General features: G+C 44.6%; 2 protein-coding genes across 2 annotated transcripts; both read left to right on the top strand.

Moving 5' to 3' along the window:
• Window positions 1-52: 52 nt before the first annotated feature.
• On the top strand, window positions 53-3,468 carry fuz (fuzzy planar cell polarity protein). Its single transcript, XM_056595828.1, has 2 exons — window positions 53-753; window positions 867-3,468. Exon 2 carries the CDS (start codon window positions 887-889, stop codon window positions 2,204-2,206), a length of 1,320 nt encoding a protein of 439 aa, XP_056451803.1. The 5' UTR covers window positions 53-753; window positions 867-886; the 3' UTR covers window positions 2,207-3,468.
• Window positions 3,469-3,621: 153 nt separating this feature from the next.
• LOC130386950 (alanine aminotransferase 2-like) lies at window positions 3,622-15,355 on the top strand. The gene is made up of 11 exons (XM_056595827.1): window positions 3,622-4,375; window positions 9,474-9,563; window positions 9,753-9,861; window positions 10,109-10,242; window positions 10,619-10,862; window positions 11,300-11,379; window positions 11,495-11,631; window positions 11,911-12,085; window positions 13,735-13,890; window positions 14,156-14,268; window positions 14,442-15,355. The coding sequence occupies exons 1-11, from the start codon at window positions 4,016-4,018 to the stop codon at window positions 14,530-14,532; spliced, it is 1,689 nt and encodes a 562-aa protein (XP_056451802.1). The 5' UTR covers window positions 3,622-4,015; the 3' UTR covers window positions 14,533-15,355.
• The last annotated feature ends 6,418 nt before the right edge of the window (window positions 15,356-21,773 follow it).

Raw genomic sequence — 21,773 nt, 5'->3', positions numbered from 1 at the left:
TATATAATCATTATTTCTGGCATAATTTCTGGCCAAAATTCCCACAAATTATTTATGGGTCACTTGTATTTATAATTTTTATGTTTTTTTTGCCTCAGTAAATTTTATACCGCACGCTTTGATAGTTATTAATTATGTATCGACATTGTAATTAGGTCTCAATTCAATGCGGTTGAATGATGTTCTCAGTAGCGCCCCCCTGCGTCAAATATTGAGAAGGGTCCAACTACAGCTCCACCTCCTTAGGCCCCTTAGTTGGCCAATGGGGGTTGAGCATGACCTCCCAGTTTTGTGAGCCAATGGGGTAGCAATTAAATGAAGACGGGGGGTGGTTAAATCCGGTAGTATCGCGGGACTCAAAATGCGGAAGTCAAGAAAAAGGAATTCCAAAGACACAATTATTTTAGTTACTCTAACTTCATACTGAGCTGAGGCATGTATTTCAGTATTTATAGTTCAATAGAGTGACATGTTGGTATCAATGGATGAAACTGCTTTAGCCATGGAGGATTTTAAGATAGAAAAATCAACGGTGTCATGTGACCGGTGTGACATGAGTTGCTGTGGAAACACGAGCCGCTTGGAATTCTAGTTACTAGTCCATCTCAACTCATCCAAACCATAATGTACTAACTCATATTAATATTGGACACTCTTTCCTGTCTCATAATGTACCAAGATAGTACAACGATGCCTTTTCTACGGATCAGATGAGTCCTTTGTCAGGTCTAGAATTAGATGAGCCTTATTCAGGTAAATCAGAGTTTTTAAATCGAACCTATCTTTATTCCTGCAACAACCTATTCCTAGACTTTTACTTTATGCACCTAATATATCTTAATGTATCATATCTATAATTCCAACAGTAACAAGTGTCCCATGAGAGATGATGCTGCAGGATGGCTCAACGCAGATCCTCTGCCTAACTGCAAACAGTGGCGTTCCTCTGTTCACCAGGGGGGCCTCAAAACAGCTCCCCTTCTCCGTCATCGGCTCCCTGAACGGAGTCCACATGTTTGGAGATGGCCAGGGCGTTGTGTTGTCCAGCTGTCAGACTGACTGTGGCGGTAGAGTTGTATGGCGCGTCTTCCACGATAGCGTCATGCTCATTGCTGTCAACGGGGGACAACGGTCATCGGGGGTCATTCAAGGCCATGTCAAAGGGGAAGAGCTGTTCTTGGAGCGGCTGCTGGAGAACGTGTGGAACTGCATGGTGCTGGTGCTGGGAAGGGACGAGCTTACCAACACGAGGAATGTGGAGCGGCTGAAGAAGGACCTCCGCTCCTGCTTCGGCCTCATCGACCAGCTGCTGGAGGACAGGCACCAGGGCATCATGGGAAACCTGACGCACTGCGCCGACTGCCTCCTGCCCCCCAACCCCGCGCTGGTCCAGGAGGCGGTGAACGGCTTCACCCAGTCTGTGGACAGTGAGTTTGGCTGCCTGGTGGTCCACGGCCGCGTGGCGGCGGCTACGGAGAACTGGTGGCGCCTGGCACCGCAGGAAGTGATCCTGCTCTCCGCTCTGATGCGCATGCTCTCTTCCTCTGGCTCGGCCTCTTGCGACTACCCGGTGTTCCTTCCCCAGGGCAGCCCCACGGTGGCCCACCGGCTCCTCCGCTTCCAGCTGCTCCCAGGGGCCGACGTGTGCGTGCTGTGCGGCCCCACCCCGTCCCTGCAAAAGGCCCAGTGCGACCTGGTGAGGCAGTTCTGGTCCCCGTTGGTGGAGACGCTGAGGGATTGCCTGGCCGTCGGAGAGCGCTGCCTGCCCAGCACCGTGTCCCTCAGCGTCCCCGACGTGCTGGCCCTGCTGGTCCTGAACCGGGAGGCCCGGCGCTCCGTCTCCTGCGTGCGGGCCAGTGCCGACCGCAGCCCCACCCTGCCCTCCAAAGCCCGCTGCTGGGAGCTGCTCAGGCTCTTCTACATCTTTGCTGCCACGCGCTACTTCAGCCAGGAGGAGGCGCCAGTTCCCGGCGCTCCGGCAGAGGACAAGGCCCACAGGAGAAGCAGCGCTTCTGGGGACTTTGTGGCTGGATTTCCCCACCAGCCCATGCAGTGCTATCTGGTCACCGAGGAGTGCAAGTGCTACGGCCTGCAGACCCAGCAGCATCAGCTGTTCCTGCTCACCCCGCTCTCGGTGCCCACCTTCGCCCTGAGGAACGTTGCCACGCAGACCCTCTTGGCTGTCACAGCAGACACTGGGTTTTAAAGAAACATTTCTTACTGAACATGTTCAATGTGTTTCAGGCACAGGCTTTGCTTCTGGCTATCTGTTTTTTTAACGGGGACTCACCTGTCCATAGTATTTATTTGAAATATGAATTTGGTTTACTGGGAGTTATGCTGTGTCACTACATACTGGGGATCAGTACAGGATCAACAGTGTCTCAAATTCAGTTGCCACACCAAAGGGAGGTAACTTGTGATGTGACTTAGCAACTATTGCAAATAGCCCTTCCTGCTATCAGTTAGCTTACTCTGTGACAGTGTAAGCTTAGCTTTGTGATTGAACCTATGCTTGAATTATTCACTGTGAGAGACTGAGACCAACTGAGAACTATAACCCGAGGGCAATGTCTGACCGTTCTTACTTTTTATCTATCCTGTAGTTTCTGTCCCTGTTCATGTTGCCTTCAACCCTATGATTGCTTCATTTGAAATATCTAATGATTGTCTAATACTGGCATTGATTATTCTTTGTATTCTTGCCAATTGAGTGATTGCATTAACAATTATGTGTTGTTTGTGCCTGGATATCAATGTATATTCAAACAGATCAGATTATTAAATGGAATGAGATGAAAATGACCCTAATCGAATCACAGTGACTAATGTGATGAGCTCCATTATGCTATAGCCCACTGAAGAATATATGTTTAATTGGATTACTGTGAATAATAATATTTAAGTGGATGTGGTTGGATGTTCAAATGTGGCAACATTTGGCACTGTTACTTGTTATGTGTTCATGAGCGTTGGTAGAGAAGTGATATCTTGCCATAGCACAGGGTGTTCAAGCCCTCAGATTTAATCAAAGTTTGTCCTGGCCTCGATGGTCTAAGCTGTTGCCAACCCATGATAGAACCCTGTCCCTTGTGTGTGGATGTTAAATGTGTGTGGGGGAAAGTATTTTTAAACTTTTAAGTAACTCCTGACTGACAGAATGGCTGGATTGACAGCAGCTATACAGAGAGCTGACCTTGTTCCTCCACCTGACATTTGCCCTATAATAGTCTACAATATGCCATCCAAACTCAAAACAGAATGCAAAGCATGGGCTTCAGCCTTGCAGAGACAACTGGCTGGTATCTACTTCTGGTTTCCAGTGGTTCAACTTCCTGTGATATTGTGGAACTCTCCAGTTAGAATTATATCTCAAATGCATATGAAGACTAGACAGACAGTTCCTCACAGATATAACATTAAAAACTATAAGCGGAAAGAAAAAACATTCTCAAAATGTAGATAAAATGCAGGCTATTGTTTCGATTTGTCATTGGCATAGTAGAATCCTTTCAAAATCCTCCCCCCACGTGTAGTGTAATTCAAAAGATGGTTGAGCGGTCGAGCCTGGTTGGTCCAGTGCTCTTACATAGCTCCTCTTATCCCTTCCGTCGCCTCGGTAACCGGAGACTCAGCTCAGATTGGCAACATAACGGTGTGTGAGCAGAGAGTAACGGCATGAGGGGAGGGGAGGACATCGTACACACAAGGAGGCGGTTATTCAACTCGAGAGACGTTTAGAGATGTTGCCGTTAGTGCTGAAGTCCTTTGTTCGGATCGTTGTTGTTAAATTCAGTAGCCTACTTGTTGAGATATAAACCGTAGCGTAACGCTAACCAGTTTGAAGAAACGCCTTCCGCCGGCCGGTGCCAGGTTCAAAGGTCCAGGCTCGCCGTGGTCAGTTCACAAGTGCGGTTGTGGCACTTTCATAGCGTTGGAGAGTTTGGCTAGAGTTGGGACGGTGGTTGCAGAACACCAAGGATATTTAAATATATCGTGAACCCTTAAGAATAACATGGCAGCCACTTGGATACAAAGAATACCGTCTAGGAACGTCCGTCTTCTCACAGGTGGACGGAACGACACGGCGTTCGTTTGCGGCGGCGTACAGCAGCAGCAGCACCCCGCCGCACACCCGAGCACCCCGGGTGTTCATTCATCGTCCCCGCTGCACCGCTTCACTGCCCCGAGCAGAGCCCACTCTGGACTCAGTGCCTCGCGGCTTGGATACGCCAAGGAGAAAATGTCCGAGAACGGACCCTGGGGCAAGGTGTTGACCATCGACACCATGAATCCCACGGTGAAGAAGGTGGAGTACGCCGTGCGGGGACCCATCGTGCAGCGCGCCGTGCAGATCGAGAAGGAGCTTCGGGAGGTGGGTTTCTCTCCCCTCCCCCCCCCTACTGCAGGCCTAGTCTTTGTTTACATCTTTTGACCTATTCGGTTTAATTTGACACGGTTAGTGATTGCTAACAGCTTTGTGACTTGTATTCGATATCATAACGAATAGGGGATCCAATCAGTCGTTGTACTTGGTGCTTACGGTGCATGTGACGTTACTGCATGGTGCACTGACGTTGACAACAGAGCTATCTGGGCACCAACAAATAATGCAGAGATATCGTTTTAGCAGTTGTTATCCATACGTTGGACATTGAAAACGTATTCATGTATTGCATATTCTTGTGCCTAAGAGACTATATAAGTCTGAGTTGCATGTGTATGGATGTACCTCGTCAGGTCATTTGCATGTGGAGTGGAGTGAAGGTATTTGGGCAAACGTATACTTTTAAATCATATTTGCAATCTTGCAGCAATTGTACCGTCCCGAATTGTCGACTTTATTCCCGATCCATGACCATTTGCTTCTAATTACCATTAGAAGATTAGTCCCTTTCCCGAGTATTTACAAATCCACTCCTCCCTCCCCCCAAAGTCCCTTGTTATTTAATTAGCAGAAGGCCTATAATTAGCCAGGCACACTACAGAATCCAGGGAGATCTGCTGAGATATTTGGCCGGGCTCACCTAGACCCTGAGCTATTTCTTTATTTATATCTTTTTACTCCTTTCTCTCTTCGAGTGGTAACCGTTATCTTCACCACCTCAAAACATCTGCTGTTACTATTTTTCAAGCGATTACTATTTACTACATTCTGATAAAATCGTGTTCATTCCATGATTGCCATCTGTGATGGGGGCTACTTTTTGAGAAAAACATTGGACGTCAGGACAATGACATACTCTTATCCTCTCAGACTGGTTGGCCGCATAAATTATACCCCTTACTACATACTCTACAAAAACACTAATGTGTGTACTAAGGCGCATCATTCATGCCAACACATTGGTTTGAATAACGAATAGTTGTTCTTCTTTCAGCAATTCATGTTGTCAAGGAAACCAAAGCTTGGTGTACAGAGTGCAGTCAGGTGTGTTAAGTGTGGTTGGGGCTATTAGCCTCCCTTGGTGAGAGATGAATCTCCCTCAGAGAAGAGACATTTATAGCAGGTGTTCTGTGAGAAGATGGCCTATTTAAGACCTTTGCGGTCCTTCAATGCTGTTAATTGAGAGCCAGCTCATCCTTAGCCAGTGGGCTCTCCTATCAAGCCACCAGCCATAGGATAAATGATGCCCAGAGGCCTCTATATTCAGTGTCTACCCAGTTTCAAACACTCTGTACTCGTGTCACCCTGTACAAATGTAATGCCAGTGCTTTAACTATAGAACATTTTGCGTCCTTTGCTTCTGCCACTGTATCACTACCTGAAAAGAATTGTCCCTATTGTACAGAGCTCCCAGAATATTTTATTATTCTCTGATGAAATCACAGCAAAACTGATGATTGATTTATTTCAAGTTGAAATCTTGAAGATAACCAAAGATTTTAATTTAAGTCACCATCGCAAAACAAGTTAAAACAATGCTGATTGAGCCTATGGCCCACTGATGAAAGCCTGTGCATTTGCAGTATTATAATTGTTACGAACTGGGTGTTGGGGACACTCCAGCCTTGCCCTCAAATAACAAGTAGTGCACAGCTAGTGATGCCTTTGCCCTCGCCCAGCGGCAGTTGGAAGGCCCGAGATACTGGGTACGGCGGAGCCACCGCAACAGGCTCGCTCATCAACTGACTGGTGGCTCAAGTGGCAGAAGTTTGTCCGCCACTGGAGCCCCCAAAGAGAATGAAACCGAGCTCTCCGAGATGACCACTTTAACACTATGAAAGTTGCATTAAGGAGAAGATGTCCTCAGACCGGCCCACACACTCATAGTGTTCCCATCTACGATTTTATTTCAAGCAGCTGTGCTGGGGTGGGTATGAGGTGCACTATGTTGATGCACGCCTGCACTGTGTTGATGTGTGCAACCAACACTATTTGTCAGTTGTCAGTATTTTCCCTTGATATTTCTCCAATGATATTACGAATTCTACTACTAATTGTTTGGTTGCACTAGGGGGGCATCCACATCTTATTTATATTGATATAAATACAGTGTATACATAACAAATATTGATCATAGACATCATTATTTGCGTGGCGGTAGTAATCCAGTGGCAGCAGCTGGATGCATGAAGGAAAAACACTGGGATAGGTGTAGGGTGTCTGGAAAGTGGGTCATGACGTTTTATTTTTCATCATTGAGGATTTTCCTGACACCTAATCTCACTCACTCAGTGTGTGAGTGAGATTACATAGTTGTCCTCACAGTAGATTCCTGTTAACCTTAACAGTGATTGTTTTGTACTTTGCGAATAAATCATCTTATGAGGAGACTTTGAACCCTGCCAGCCCAAATCATTATTCCTTCCTAATCCTTTAACTCAAAGTTTATTGTTGTTGGCGATTTCACTTTGATGTGCAGTTTAAAATAAACCATAAACATTGCTTTGGATGTACTGAGCTGAAAGCAAAAAACACATAATTAGTATTGTGAAATTTGTCACTAGGCAGAACTATAGGAGCGAATTGCCTTCGGTCTTTGAATTGGGTTCATTGTTATGGGAACAAAATCTGTGACACCCTACGAGTCCGGAGAGAACAGTAACGTAACGATGGCAATCAGAAATGACACACAGCCATATAAAGTACAACAGTAAAATAATTGTCCCTCATAGTTTTAATTTATTGTGAGCCTCGTTAAATAGTTTGACACTAGTTTACAATAAGAGCCTATCTTCAGCCCCTTTTGGGGGTGGTTGGTTATTCTGTGTGCTTTGCTTGGTCTTTGCTGAATGTTTGCTCCCATAATTTAAAGACAACATAGGGAACCATCCAGCCTCTGTGGGGGGAGGTGGCTGTTGTTCCACCATCTGGGGGGATGTTTTGGTTCTAAATTATCCTTGGCTCTTGATTGTGAATGTTGAACCATGGACTGAGGAGTGTGCATCGGTCCGGCCCTTCCATTGGCTTAGCCAAAGAGACGCCTCCCTTGTGCAGCCAATGAGGGAGTGGCCAAATGAAGGTTGTGTTCTTTTCGATACGAAATATTTGGACTGGAACGGCTTTAGTGACCCTGGCAGGACAAACACCGGGGGGGGGATTTCAGCTGCGTGCCTCTGGAACGAATAGCGTGTGGCACTCTTGGGTTCCAGACAGACACCTGGTTGTGTGTGCGTGAGGGTGTGTTACTGTGTACCAGGGGTCATGTTGTTTTCTCAATCTCAGTTTGCTGTGACGCCCATTTTATGTTCCTTTGCTCAGAGTCAGTCTGACCCAAGATGAGTCTAAGGTTTAGAGGATAGAAGCATTTTTCTGTGCATCTTGGGCTGTATCTGTAAGATAAGGACACCCAATCGGCCTCCTGGTCTTGATGTGTACACATTAGGGACACTGTGCAAAGGTTGTTTGGACTGATTTGAAGGACCTGTATATTTCTCCAGCTGATTGTCAGAATCAGCTGGAACAATATACAGGTCACTCAATGGTAAACATCATTTATTGTATTATGTTATTCCATATTTGAGATAACTTCTTAATGATGCAATATCGGATACATTTAATTTAATTCATCCATAACATTCCCTCTGCTGAAAATTAGATCAAGCATGCATGGTTCTGAAAAACAAATCTCTGGGAAAAATGTAGACCAGATGTGTGGGTGTGGGTGTGGGTGTTGCTGACACAGCAGAGTTTAGTTTTGGAAGCAGCAACTTTTGCTTGGTTGACTTGCTAAGAGACATTGTCCTCTGCTCGGCCATTAGCTCAGTTCCTTCCGCTTGTTTTCTTTTGATAACAGCAATGGAGCAAACAATGAAGTCAATCAGATCTCTAGAGTTGAACAGACCTTCCCTTCACAGCTTTCTGCACAATTATGATCTTTTAGATTTGCGCTACTCAAGCCTCCATGCAGTTCAATGAGTCAGCAGTTTGTTCCTGTTAAACCCACAATGACCTTTCAAACATGAGAAACTGGGCAATTTCTGATATGTTATAATGATGATTAGAGCCCAAGTATCTGTAGGCCGATTCTATCGGTCGATATTGGCTTATCACAGATATATCGGTGTCGATGTATATGTTTGCCGATATGCACTAATATTTGAAATGGTGTTGATTTTATAAATGTAATCGCCTCTTTATAAATTCTCTATTGTGGTGGTTGATAAACCAAATTCTTAAACTTGGCACATCCAAATAAACACCTCCAACATTTAGTTTGACATTCCTAACCCTACATGATCTGTGTGAAGGTTAGTAGCCCCCCCAATACGGTTCATTGGTTCCTTTAGCTCGTGTGTGTGTGTGTGTGTGTGTGTGTGTGTGTGTGTGTGTGTGTGTGTGTGTGTGTGTGTGTGTGTGTGTGTGTGTGTGTGTGTGTGTGTGTGTGTGTGTGTGTGTGTGTGTGTGTGTGACAATGTTCTTCTGTTTGTGTGCGTGCGTGTGTGACGTGCTTGTGTGTTGCTGACACAGCAGATCTTAGTTTTGCAAGCAGCAACTTTGCTTTGTCGACCTGCTATGAGATACTGTCCTCTGCTCGCCCATTAGCTCAGTTCCCTAAAATTAAAAAGACAAATAAGGCCCCAATTAGGAGAGAACTGCTGCGAACACAGGTGGTGATCTTTTCGTGACGTCTGAGGGCCTTTTCCAAGGCGCTCACCTGTCACGACCAAGGGGCCGTCTGTGTAGACGTGTTGAGCTCTGCCTGGGCAGCGGTGTACTGCGCTGTCCGTGAGAAATCTGAGCTTTTTGACCCTTATTGTACAACGCCACGGTGTGTGTGGATGGTGAAGCGGATGGTGAAGCGGTATCATAAAGTTGCTGTTGGCCGTAACCATGGGGATCACAGGTCCCCCCCCCTCCTCCCTAAAACTCTCAGCCCAAAACAATATATTTTTAAATATCATAGTGTTCAAATTCCAGCTGAAAATGTGGGTGCACTGGCTCTTCGGCAGTTCCATGCATTACCCAGCCAACCTCTTCTTTGCAGTCTATATCATCATTTGACATTGTTAATTTCTTCTGTCTGCAGGGAGTGAAGAAGCCTTTCGCTGAGGTCATCAAGGCCAACATCGGGGACGCACACGCCATGGGTCAGCAGCCAATCACCTTCTTCCGACAGGTACGCAGTCTGCACCGAACCTCTCCCATGCCACATCTCCCACACATGGCACCGCATATTTGAATGATTGATTTCCATCCAGCTGCTGTTTAAAATGTTTCAACTGTCTCTGTGTCTGTCTCTCTCTGCCTCTTGGCTCTCTCTCTCTCTCTCTCTGTCCCTCTGTGACTTTCTCCCGATGGTCCTCAGGTGCTGGCCATGTGCTCTTATCCAGAGCTGTTGAACGACAGCTCCTTCCCAGAGGATGCTAAACATAGAGCCCGCCGCATTCTGCAGTCCTGCGGAGGTAGCAGTCTTGGTGAGTGGCGTCCTTTACTGGGCCGCAGGTCACGTGGGAACTCGAGAGGGGGGGGGGGGAGAAGTATCTCATCTCAGCGTTTGTACTTGTCAGACTGTCAATACATAATCGGCTCTCTCTGTCTTGCCGTCTTTCTTTCCACTCACTCACTCACACATTCTCTCCCCCTCCCTTCTCCCTCTCTCTGTCTCCCACCGGTCTCTATTGTTGCCTTGGGTCTCTCCATGACCTTTGCCCTCTCCCCCAGGCGCCTACAGTGCCAGCCAGGGCATCGACTGCGTGTTGCAGGACGTGGCCCGCTACATCGAGCGGCGGGACGGCGGCATCCCCTGCAACCCCGAGAACGTCTACCTCACCACGGGCGCCAGCGATGGCATCATGGTGAGCAGTGGTCTTCATGTTCCATTAGCTCTAAAAGTGCAGAGTGGACGGTTACACCGACTGCATACGTTGTGGACCCAGTTCCACGTCAGCTTTTGGGTTCAGTGCTCAAACTTTGTGATACCCCCGTTAGCTGTGTAACTAGGGAGATCTGGCAGGATTAATCTCCATCCTGCTATAACCCTCAGGACCATAGAAAACGCAAACATTGTCTACATTTCAATAAACAAATAGAAACAGAACCATTTCCCTCTATAATGCGATAGATAGATATATATGCATTTGACGACATCGCAGGGATAACTGCTCCACACTGCGTGGCCCCGAGCTCTGTTGCCATGGGAACCGTCTGGACGTGTCCTCCTATGCCCTGCAGACCATGCTGAAGCTGCTGGTGTGCGGCGAGGACGAGGGCCGCACGGGCGTGATGATCTCCATCCCCCAGTACCCGCTGTACTCGGCGGCGCTGGCCGAGCTGGGCGCCGTGCAGATCAACTACTACCTCAACGAGGACAAGTGCTGGAGCATGGACCTCAGCGAGCTGAAGCGCTCCCTGAAGGAGGCCCGCCGCCACTGCAACCCCCGCGCCCTCTGCATCATCAACCCCGGGAACCCCACCGGTAGGAAGGACACGGCGGGCGGGCGGGCGGGCGGGCGGGCGTCTAGAGTGAGCGTGGGCGTGTGTGAATCGTATAAGATCCTCGACAAATGTGAGGATTGTACAAAATTAAATCAGTTAATGTACAAAGAAAAAGTGTTGATGAACGTTCATGTCATAGTCACGGTCTGAAAGGTCACGGGACTGGACAGGGAAGGGGAGACATTTAAGGAACATAAAAAAATGCCAATGGCAGCAATATAAATGGTTCTGCTTTTTGTTTAATGGTCCTTGGCTGTAGCTATGCCAAGCCATTGGACTGAAAACCCTCCTTGTATGTTCTTAATCAGTAACCTTTTTGCCACGGTGGCAATGTTTTAATACCTAATGTTCCACTAGAGGGCAGCAAAGGATGGCACTGCCAAACTCAACCCTCAAACACCACCCCTCCTCCCACAGGCCAGGTTCAGAGCAGAGATTGCATCGAGGATGTGATCCGGTTTGCTGCTAAAGAGCGCCTCCTACTGATGGCAGATGAGGTAAAAACAATATATAATTTATTGTGAATGTTTCTCCTTTTGTATACGAGCATTGTTACGTTTCTTCCCTTCACTCTCTGAACTATAACGCAGCGTGCGTGTTTTTGTGGCTCAGGTTTATCAGGATAACGTGTACGCAGAGGGCTGCGAGTTCCACTCCTTCAAGAAGGTTCTGTTCGAGATGGGACCAGAGTACTCGGACAGTGTGGAACTGGTCTCTTTCCACTCTACCTCCAAGTGCTACATGGGAGAGTGAGTTTCAGGAGATTGTATTTAGAGGCGTAGGGGGAAAGTGTAGAGGCTGGGGTCGACTCCCAGCCGAAAGGTTCCAGGTCTGAACGCCTATGTCTGCAGTCAACCTGTAAGCACCCTTGAACCGGACGCCCTAACCCTAACCTGCTCATTAATGAGCAGGTTTATTAAACAAATCAAAGTCACTGGATGACCAAACAGTACCTAGTCTGGTTAAAAACTTTGCCCAAATAGTTTCCCGTGACCCGTTTCCCTAGCTGACCTGTTTGTCGTCTACAGATGTGGCTTCCGTGGGGGCTACATGGAGATCATCAACATGGACCCAGAGGTGAAGGCCCAGCTCAACAAGCTGGTGTCGGTGCGTCTCTGCCCCCCCGTGCCCGGCCAGGCCCTCATGGGGCTGGTGGTCAACCCCCCGCAGCCCGGGGAGCCCTCCTACATCAACTTCATCAAGGTTTGCACAGGGCTTATTATTAATCAACTGTTGACTTATAGATGTCGATATACATGATGGATGTTTTTGTCAAACTTTATTGGTTTATATTAGACGATCAAAAGCTTTAATCGCGATTAATCGCATAGTATTCATGCGTTAGCTCGAGATGAATCGCACTTTTAAAAATGTATTTAAAATCCACTCCAATTTAAGTTAAATTAGATTATCAAATGGAATGACACATTATCATTCATACCAGATGTACTTAATAAGCAAAAACTAGACCAAGTGATCTTGAGAGAGTTTATTGACTCACTCAGTGAGGGTTTAATATGAAACTTACAGAACACCACAGATTTGGGAATTGTAAACAGGCTGTCACTTCCTGCAAGTGTAATTGTAAGTAAAGAAGTGAATAAAAAAAAATCTGATATGAATGTTGACATTCTGTGGGCAAAACCTTTCAAATTCAAAGAAAAAAAAAAAAGAGAAAGAATGAATGTATGATCTTTATTTGTCAAAGTACATGTAAGAGTACAGCAAAATTTGGGAGAGCTCCCCCCTGGTGCTTAAAAAAGAGAGGACAAGGAACATGTATAAACAATATACATTATGATAAAAAACAATCAAAAAAACTAAACCTATTCTGTGCACCATTGATAAATAAGCTATAGGCTGCTTTTGCTTTCTAAGCTAAAAAACCTTTTATGGGCAGAAAAGCTATAAATACACATCTAATATAATTATAACTAAAAAGTGAGTTAAAGTGCAGCTGAATGACTTGTAAACATGATAACCCAATATTGGACAAGTCCTTAGAAAGTGAGATAGATAGATAGATGGTTCACAGTAGGGTATTGCACAGTTCCCTGGTAACTGCCACATGTTGTGTGCGTGTGCGGGATTGTCTGAGAGGTCAGGTCTTGGCAACGTTCAGCGCCTGGATGGCTCAGGGGAAGAAGCTACATTTTAGCCTATTAAACGTGCATTAATGTGTCAATTTGTATTAATCGCGTACAAATATGATGTGTAAACGCTTAATTAAAGCGTTAACTTGCCCAGCCCTAGTGTGTGTATAAATGTATTATGGCTGCAAATTGGCCCTCCCTGGGATAAGCCATCCCTCCTCAGCGTCCCTTCCCTTTCCCACTGTGTTTTGGAGAGCATTGAGTCCTCCTGAGGGCCTAGGCCAGGGAAACGTGGGCCTCTAAACCTCCTCAAGGTTATACAACCTCCCAGTAACTTAAATTGGTCGATCTAATAGCCCTGCCTTCTTTAAAGGCTGACCTTTCTGCATGTCTCATTGCTATTGATTTGCTGCAGACAGGCTTCTGTTAATCTATACTCCACCATGCTCCGGTGGCCTGCTAAGTCTTGAAACCCAAAACCATCGGTAGGCCGTTGGGTTTGGGATGGGGGTTTGTTTTGCCTCCTGCATTAATGTGGTTCATTTCAAGACCTCCATCTTGTCTCCGTCTGCTCTCAGTTCACCGTGTGTGTTCCAGTGCTTTCTGAGCTTTTCAGCACATTGTTGTGCTTGTTACAACTCTGCCCTACTTCTTGTTCACTGAGGACGGAAGTTGTTGATAATTATTAATCTCTTGACCCTCGCCTTCGTTCTCTTATCTTTCTTTCTTTATTTTTCCTCCCTCCCTCCCTCCTTCCAGGAGCGTTCTGCCACGCTGAGTGCCTTAGCAGAGAAGGCCCGACTGACGGAGGAGATCCTGAACACGGTGCCTGGCATCAGCTGTAACCCTGTGCAGGGAGCCATGTACTCCTTCCCCAGCATCAGCCTCTCAAAGGCAGCCATCGAGGAGGCAGCGGTCAGTCCCCCCCTCCCAGTCACTTCATAGTGCTCTGTCGTTTTTTTTTGTTTTTTCGTAAACTCTAATGCCCGTCACCTAAGTTTACCTATTTGGTCACCTATTAGAGCTCTCACAAAAGTAACGTTTTTAACATTTGTATTATCTACTGTGCTTTTCTCACCCAATCACTCACGCACGCACATTCTTCACACCCACATTTGAACTTGCCCATGTGTGATAAGGAACCCGTTGCCTCATGACTTTCTTGGTGTTCCTCCTGCAGGAGAACGACCAGGCCCCGGACATGTTCTACTGCATGAGGCTGCTGGAGGAGACCGGCATCTGCCTGGTCCCCGGGAGCGGCTTCGGCCAGAAGGACGGCACCTACCACTTCAGGTAGCAGGACCATGGGTTCACCACACATACTCACACGTGATCCCACTAATCCTCACTCATCCTTCATCAAACTGCTTCCATTTCAGTTGCTTTGTCACTCCCTTTTTAAAGACCTATCCATGATGGGTTGATATTAATGACCCCTTGACCCCTCTCTTTCATCCCCCGTTCAGGATGACCATCTTGCCGCCGATGGACAAGCTGAAGGTCCTGCTGACTAAAGTGAAGGAGTTCCACCAGAGGTTCACCAACCAGTACTCCTAAAGCTGCAGCCTCCTCCCCCTGCCAGGACACCAGGGGGAGTGCTGGCGCACCGATAAACACCACAAACTCAATAAATAAGTCGTTTAGAAAGTGCCTTCCCCTCTAAGTGGCTTTGGTGGTCTCCATGATGATGTACTTTAGCCCCCACCTTCTGTGCGGTAGTTAGTTTGGAAATGGTGCAAACGGAGAAGCGAACTCTGTCTCTGTCTATCTCTGGTGTATCAGCAGACACTACTGCTACAAATTGGGCGAGAGACAGTTCAGGAGTAAGCGAAGGACGGCAGAGTAGTGTCATGACGCACACCATCTTAACGTCTGCCATTTGCTATCTTTAAACAATATATACACGTACATACATAGGCACATGCAAACACACATACAAACATACGCTGGTCGGTGTCTTTCTTTTTATAACAAGTTTACAATAAAAAGCTTGTCTTATGGATAATTAAATGAACCTCAAATATGAAATGAAAATGTATGGAGTATATGCCAAATAATAGACGCAGGAATGAGAGATATCAGTTGAATCAAATGAACATAGTAAAAAGAATGTCAAAGACCCCTCCCTTTTCATTCTGCCAATCACTGCATTTGGATGATTTTGCAGTTCTGATTTTAACTTTTCTTTAAAACAAGTAGGTTTTTCGAAGGAGCACAATGTTTTAATAATGTCATGTGTAGATTAAACTCTGAAATGTTTCGGTTATATGACAACTAATCATTTGTAAAGTTTTGATATGGATGATGTCTTTATTTCTCTGCCTTAATTCTGAATAAATCCTAATAGCCGCAATGGATTGTCTCAATGTCGTTAACGTATTCACACAAGGGAAGTCCTTAGTTCGATCTAAGGACTAAAACGCAACCAAAGATAATTTTTTGGTTTTCTGCGGTTCCTTTATTGCAGTTTTTCGCAACAGTCCGATAATCTGTCAGCAACGTACGTGTGTGCATAGATCGTTCAATCATTCGACAAGACGGACGGGGGTGGGGTAACGCATTAAAAAAAAAAAGTAAACAAACGATGGAGTTTCAGCGTGCTGCCCTCGTTGCGCTTATACTGATCAGTGATTAGTTACAGTTACAAACATTTGCATTAGCCTACTTTTGGAGCATCAGAGGCGTTTAGCACAACGTCGATGTTATGATGATGCTATCCGCCGACCGCTCGAACGCCTTCTCACCCATCCTTGTACTGAACAGGCACGTGCAGAGGGGGGGGCTATGGGTGCCCGAGCCCCTGCCCTTTCCCCTCTGAAGGACCAAAGTGCCCTTTTGAGTGGTCGTTTGAATTTTCAATGCTTTGTAAAATTACACATTAACATGTGAATCAATTATTCGAGTATAAAAATGTCTAAAAGTAATGATACAGAAGTAAAGTTTGTACTTTGTAGCCTCGTTTACCGGCGCTCAGTGCGCTGCTGCCGCTGAGTGACGTCATAGGCTATCAACGTGACCTTTCACAATTTGCCTGCCTGCAAGATGCGCTTGTTGTTTTAAGAGACGGTACAACGCAGGGTAAGATCACTACAGAGTCAGACACAGACAGTTGTTTCCAAAACCATAAATGTGATAATGCTAAATAAACTGTAACAGTTATCTCGTTTTGTAGTGTCATTTTGAAGTATAGGCCTATGTTTGCCAGCAAAAGCTTTTCAACGAGCATTGTTTTAACTGACCTGTGAAAGTGGCTACCACTCAGTTTATTTTCTATAGCCTACCAGCTAGCTATACAGCTAACCTATCTGGGAAACCTTTTGAAAAAAAAAGGGAAAGCATACATCGTTATATTTAATCTGTATACTCTGTAGTAACTACTTGGCCACATGACATGGCCAAATCCGTTTCATGTCTACTCTGTCTCAGTGTCTCTGGCAGAACGGGTTGAAATTAGTTTTATATTCGACATTTGTCGATTTTCCGGGGTTTTATCTGTAATAGCGTCAAGTGCTTAGGGACCGTCAAAAAAGTGCAACGTATTTTTTTTAATTCTTAATAACTCACTCGAAATTCTTCCTATCAACATCAAACCACTTCTGATGTGTTTATGTACTCGTTTTGTAGTCCCCACTACCCCTTGTTTTAAAGAAAAACTTTTAATTGTTTTTAAAAAATGCAAAAGTTTTCAGTGCATGTATTGCATCCATATTTAAGGCTTTATTTTTAATAGCTCACTTGTTCTTATAGATATCAACACCAAACCACTTCTGGTGTGTTCATAAACTCATTGTGGAGTTCCCACCACCCTGTGTTTAATAGAAAAACATAAAAAATTAGTAAAAAATGAGTCATACGTATACATTGTGTATAGTTAGGCTAATTCATATTCAAGGCTTTTATTTTGTAATAGCTTAATTGATTTTATAGATATCAACACCAAACCACTTCTGATGAGTTCATGAACAAACATGTGCCCTTTTTTGAATTTGAGCCCCTGCCCCTCAAAGGGTCTCTGCACGGCCCTGGTACTGAATGTATTTAATGCATCGGAATTTTGTTCTCCAACATAGGCTACTTTATATGTTGGCGTCTGCCCAAATATCCAAAATACATTTCGTCTCCTCTTCGCTCCATGTTGAGCCACGACTCATTTTGAACGGGTCTGATAACGTGATGCCGCTCTTATGACGTGACGTTGATCTTTGAATTAACCGCACAAATCAAACAATATAAATGAATAAACAAGCAGCAATGGGAGTCTGTTGCGTCCAAAAAGGCATATTATTTTTAGAACTGGGTCGACCGAGCGCGGTTGCAATCACATCTCAAGCGAACCGCACCAGGGTTTGTTTGGAAGCGAACCGAGACCACCTCTCCGGCTGGGTCTCGGACCGGCTGTTTGGTCCGCACCCGAGTTCGATGGTTTGCATTCACACCAGCCCAAAAGGTCCGCACCAGCGATTTTTTTGGTTTGGTCTTCGAACCAAACAAGGCAGGTATGATTGAATACACCCTTAAAGTGGCTTTCAAAACATCGAAGCGATAAGGACGGTAAATATAAATATGTGTCTATATATGTCTGAAATTAAAAATTATTAAAGTGTTTTCTGGGTTAGATTTGGTCAAGAGTCTCAGTTTTCCTGGTACAACTCTCAGATCCGAATTGAAATTCTCTAAACTACCTGTTCAATATTCAAATCATTGTGTCACTTGTTCACATCTAAAAAGCTGTTTCTCGTTTCTTTGCAAAGTTGCATCCATGCAAGTGATTATGTACAATTCTCTGCCCTTTCCCTCATTAACAATTGCTTATGTCATGTTGATAAAAATGTATTGTAATGGGTCTCTATTGAAAAGTCTCAGCCCCACAAAATGTAGGTATTAGTTAATTGCATAAGTCTTGCATGCAAAATGGTTGAACAAGTTGTCATAATATGTCAAGCATATTTCTATACATTTCCATTAGAATATTTTTTCTAAATCTGTCATGAATTGGTAAATTGCTCCCAGGTGAATCATGACTTTCTCTATAGCGTTAGATCAACCAACGATCAACCAGTTTACTGAATTAGCTCAAAGGTGCATCTCATGAAGATACTTTTGTAATGTGGATGAGAATTTGTCGCCCAACCGAAAGGAAAGTCAGGAGGTGTAGGAAGACTGCACTGTAATTCCTAAAGCACTGCATACAGTTTAGCCTAAGGAGATTGTCCTAACCTTTTTTCTTTGTGCTATGCAGTGCTATCTTTTCCTTTCTGTATCACAATGACATGGTCTGTCAACAAATTACAGTACAAACAGCAAAAGTGTAAATGTGACACATACACTCAGGTGTACCTGTAACAATTTACAATAATTGTCTTCAAAACTTTAGCCATAGTTTACATCAGAACACCCCTCCGGAGCACCCTTTATGTTGACAACATGACTAAGCAATTTGGCTGTCTTATCCGTAGACAATGTCCCAAGGACTTGTCATTCTGATGGCATTGACATGTTCTTTGAAACAAATATTTACTTTTGAGAGATGAACTAAGGATTTTCTTTTTTGTCTTTTGCAGGTAATCCATGGTGTTTTGCTATTTGTACGAATTGTTTTGAGGAATGCACTTACTGTTTTGCAAATGTTGAGGATGATTCGAGAAATGTTTCTGTAGAAATTGGTTCCAGAGCTCAGGTGCATCCCACTGGTTGGAACCTGATTTATCTGACAGCAATTGCTTTAACGGACCGTAAAACGGATGCGGAAGAATCATCAGCCAGGGGTCCACAGTATCAGGATTCTCTAGCACAGGGTGCTGCCTGGCAGCATGTTAAATGTCTCTGGAGCTCCTATTCAGGCTCTTGTATCAATCTTGTGTATTGTGATTTCTGGCATGCATTCACCATGGTGGGAACAACATTTAAGAGTGTGTGTGTGTGTGTGTGTGTGTGTGTGTGTGTGTGTGTGTGTGTGTGTGTGTGTGTGTGTGTGTGTGTGTGTGTGTGTGTGTGTGTGTGTGTGTGTGTGTGTGTGTGTGTATGTGTGTGCATGTAATACAGAGACATGGCCGAGATGAAAAGATAAGTAGATATATAGTAGACATATAAATGTGTTTGCCAAGTATAAGCTTCCCCTGAGTGTCCTTCTTCCCCACCAAATTTCTTGCAATTACTTCAAAAAACTGTTATTTGCGTGCACTCATGTGTTACGAGTCATGTGTTTGGCCATTGAATGGTGATGACAGATGTCCACATTCTGGCTGACATTTCATGCAGAAATGCAAGAATGTTATCACTGTCATGATCGACTCGGAGCAGACTGCAGATGAATGCCAATAGGCCTTTCTTAATGTGCCTCTCTTAGTGCAATATCAGACAAACCAAGACAATGTTCAATATTAAGTACTGCTCATATAACAAAGCACAGCATCATAAGCCAATGATTTATCTTATCTTTATGTTCAAGGTCAAACCAATAATCAAGTTACATTATGGTTTTGGTTTCCTCTTTCACTTGAAACACGAATTTTGGTCATTCTGGTCTCTGGCTGTAATTATGTGCGTCAACACTGTTTCCAGCCAGGTATGTTTTCTTTGACTGAAACCCTTTTGATCAGGGTGTTGCAATTATCCATCTCCCGACATGTGTCTACTGACTACCATTCAGGTAGGCACACTGTCATTATGGTGCACAGCCCTACGTCATGTGCGGCCACTTTGAAAGAGAATCCCTTGCATTTGTAATCAACCCTTCCATTGTTATATCAGAAGCATACAGTTATGAGGAGAGTCAATGTCAGTGGTTACAGACAATCGCCGGCCCTGCGTCTTACCTCAATGTTGTAAGACACCATGATTTGCATTTTTTCGTTATGTAATTGCAGATCTGGCACAAGAGGACCTAACCATGTGGTTAGGTGTAGTTCTATTGAAATGCAACTTTGACTTTAGTCTACACTCAGTGATGATCATGGGTTGTAGTCCTGAATATTTTTCTTATTGCTTTTATATTTATTTATTTTGAGATTTCAAGCACTGCTCTAGCCTTCGCCACTTATTCAATGAAACGCTTGAATGCGATGTTTGGGCTTCATAACAAAGGAACTAATGAGGCTATAATGGGACCAGGTGAAACTATGCCTTGTGAGAGAAGGAAAGAGGTAGGCCTACACAATATCTCAAATGGCCTTCATTATGTACAGACTCTGTTGTGGCTAATCAAACGTTTTTTGCGCAAACATCCAATGAATTGGCATCCATATAAAAATACAAAGTAAAGCCTATCGGGCTGCGTAACAGATGCACATATGCCATGAAATAAATTCTTGGTAAGAAGTGCTGACAAACAACAAATTACTATTGTAAGTCTGCAGTGACATTTGGGAGTCAAAATACATATTTTTTTCACACCACAAGTGCAAGTTAATCACACGTTATGCTGCTGCAAAGTGTTTGTCTCGTCAATGATTGTCCATATTTAGGCCTTTCCTAGACATCCATGATGGATCAGATAGGAAACCAGAGAACAACAGAGAAGTGAGATGGAATGGTATTATAGGTGATTCAAACGTTACCCTTATTAGGTGATGCATCTTGTTCGAAGGCTGGTTTTCCTTTGCATCGTGCACCTCAGACTCTATCTCAGGGTAATTAATCAATCCCAGACAGAGGTAATCGACTGGTCTCTCCTTGGTTTGTGTACACTGCTCGATTTTATTTGCCACTAGATTCAATGTGAGCGCTCAATCCCGCCAGAGCACGTGACCCCGGCTGCCCTCCTGTGTCGTCAGTAATTGGCATATCGATTGTCATCTTGAAAGTCAATCCACTTTTTTATTTATTCTTTTGTTTGGTTTTATATTTACGATAACATGATGACAGATAGACACAGTGATAAATCGGTTCCTTCCGTTAAGCGATCAGCAAAACGTTGATGGATTGGACGTTGTCAGTTTGAGGGTCTTTTGGAGTTAGAGGAGCCGGGTGCTGACTTTGTTCTTATACATTGATTATTATTTTTTTTATTTGAAGTTTTATAATGGTTCAGACACCTAATGAGTAACTTCCAAGTGAACAAGAAAATCTAATTTATAGAAAGAGATAATGCAGCACATACAGTATGCTTGTGGAACGGTCAAATAGAAAAGCATAGATTAAAATATTTAATATTTCGGCTAGATTGGATGGTTTCTAGCAATAATGAATTTCACACATTCTTATTATCTCTATCGAGTTTAGTCAATGTTAATTGTACAGCCCTTAGTCACAGCTACAGCCTCACAGGCCTTCATAGGTCACATTATATTACACCCCAGGCTCGCCAAAGAGCAGGGACAACTCTCTTAATTATAAAGGAAGAAACCTAGAGAAGGAATGCAGTCCCTTGGAGGGTTCGGAGTGCAATGGACGCTATACTGGACATCCATAATGGTAGCATTACAAGCTTACATCCTAAAGTAAGGCACAACTTTATAAAAAATAAAAGCACAACTTCATGAAGCAACTACTTATTCCATTACTCGACTGTTTCCATAGTGGAGTTTGTTTTGGTGAGGGGGATATGGGGGCTGTGGTCAGAAGGACAGACTCTGGGTAAGAGGGGCAGCAAGGCCGTCCTGGGGGTCGGTCAGCAGGAATGTTTCAGTTTTCCTGAGATGACCACAGAGCATCATTGGGGTAGAGAAGGGTTTTGACAGGTTCAGAGGGACGACGTCAGGCCCCATTGCGGTTTGAAGGATCGACTACCTTGTCAGGATGCCGACTATAGGACTTGACTTGCATACTTGACTTGACTTGCTGTGTTTGCTTATTATCCA

The sequence above is a fragment of the Gadus chalcogrammus genome, chromosome 8 (genome assembly GCF_026213295.1).
Source record: "Gadus chalcogrammus isolate NIFS_2021 chromosome 8, NIFS_Gcha_1.0, whole genome shotgun sequence".
Taxonomy (NCBI): domain Eukaryota; kingdom Metazoa; phylum Chordata; class Actinopteri; order Gadiformes; family Gadidae; genus Gadus; species Gadus chalcogrammus.
Note: the sequence above shows the minus strand (reverse complement) of the source record. Positions and strands in the feature narration are given on the sequence as shown.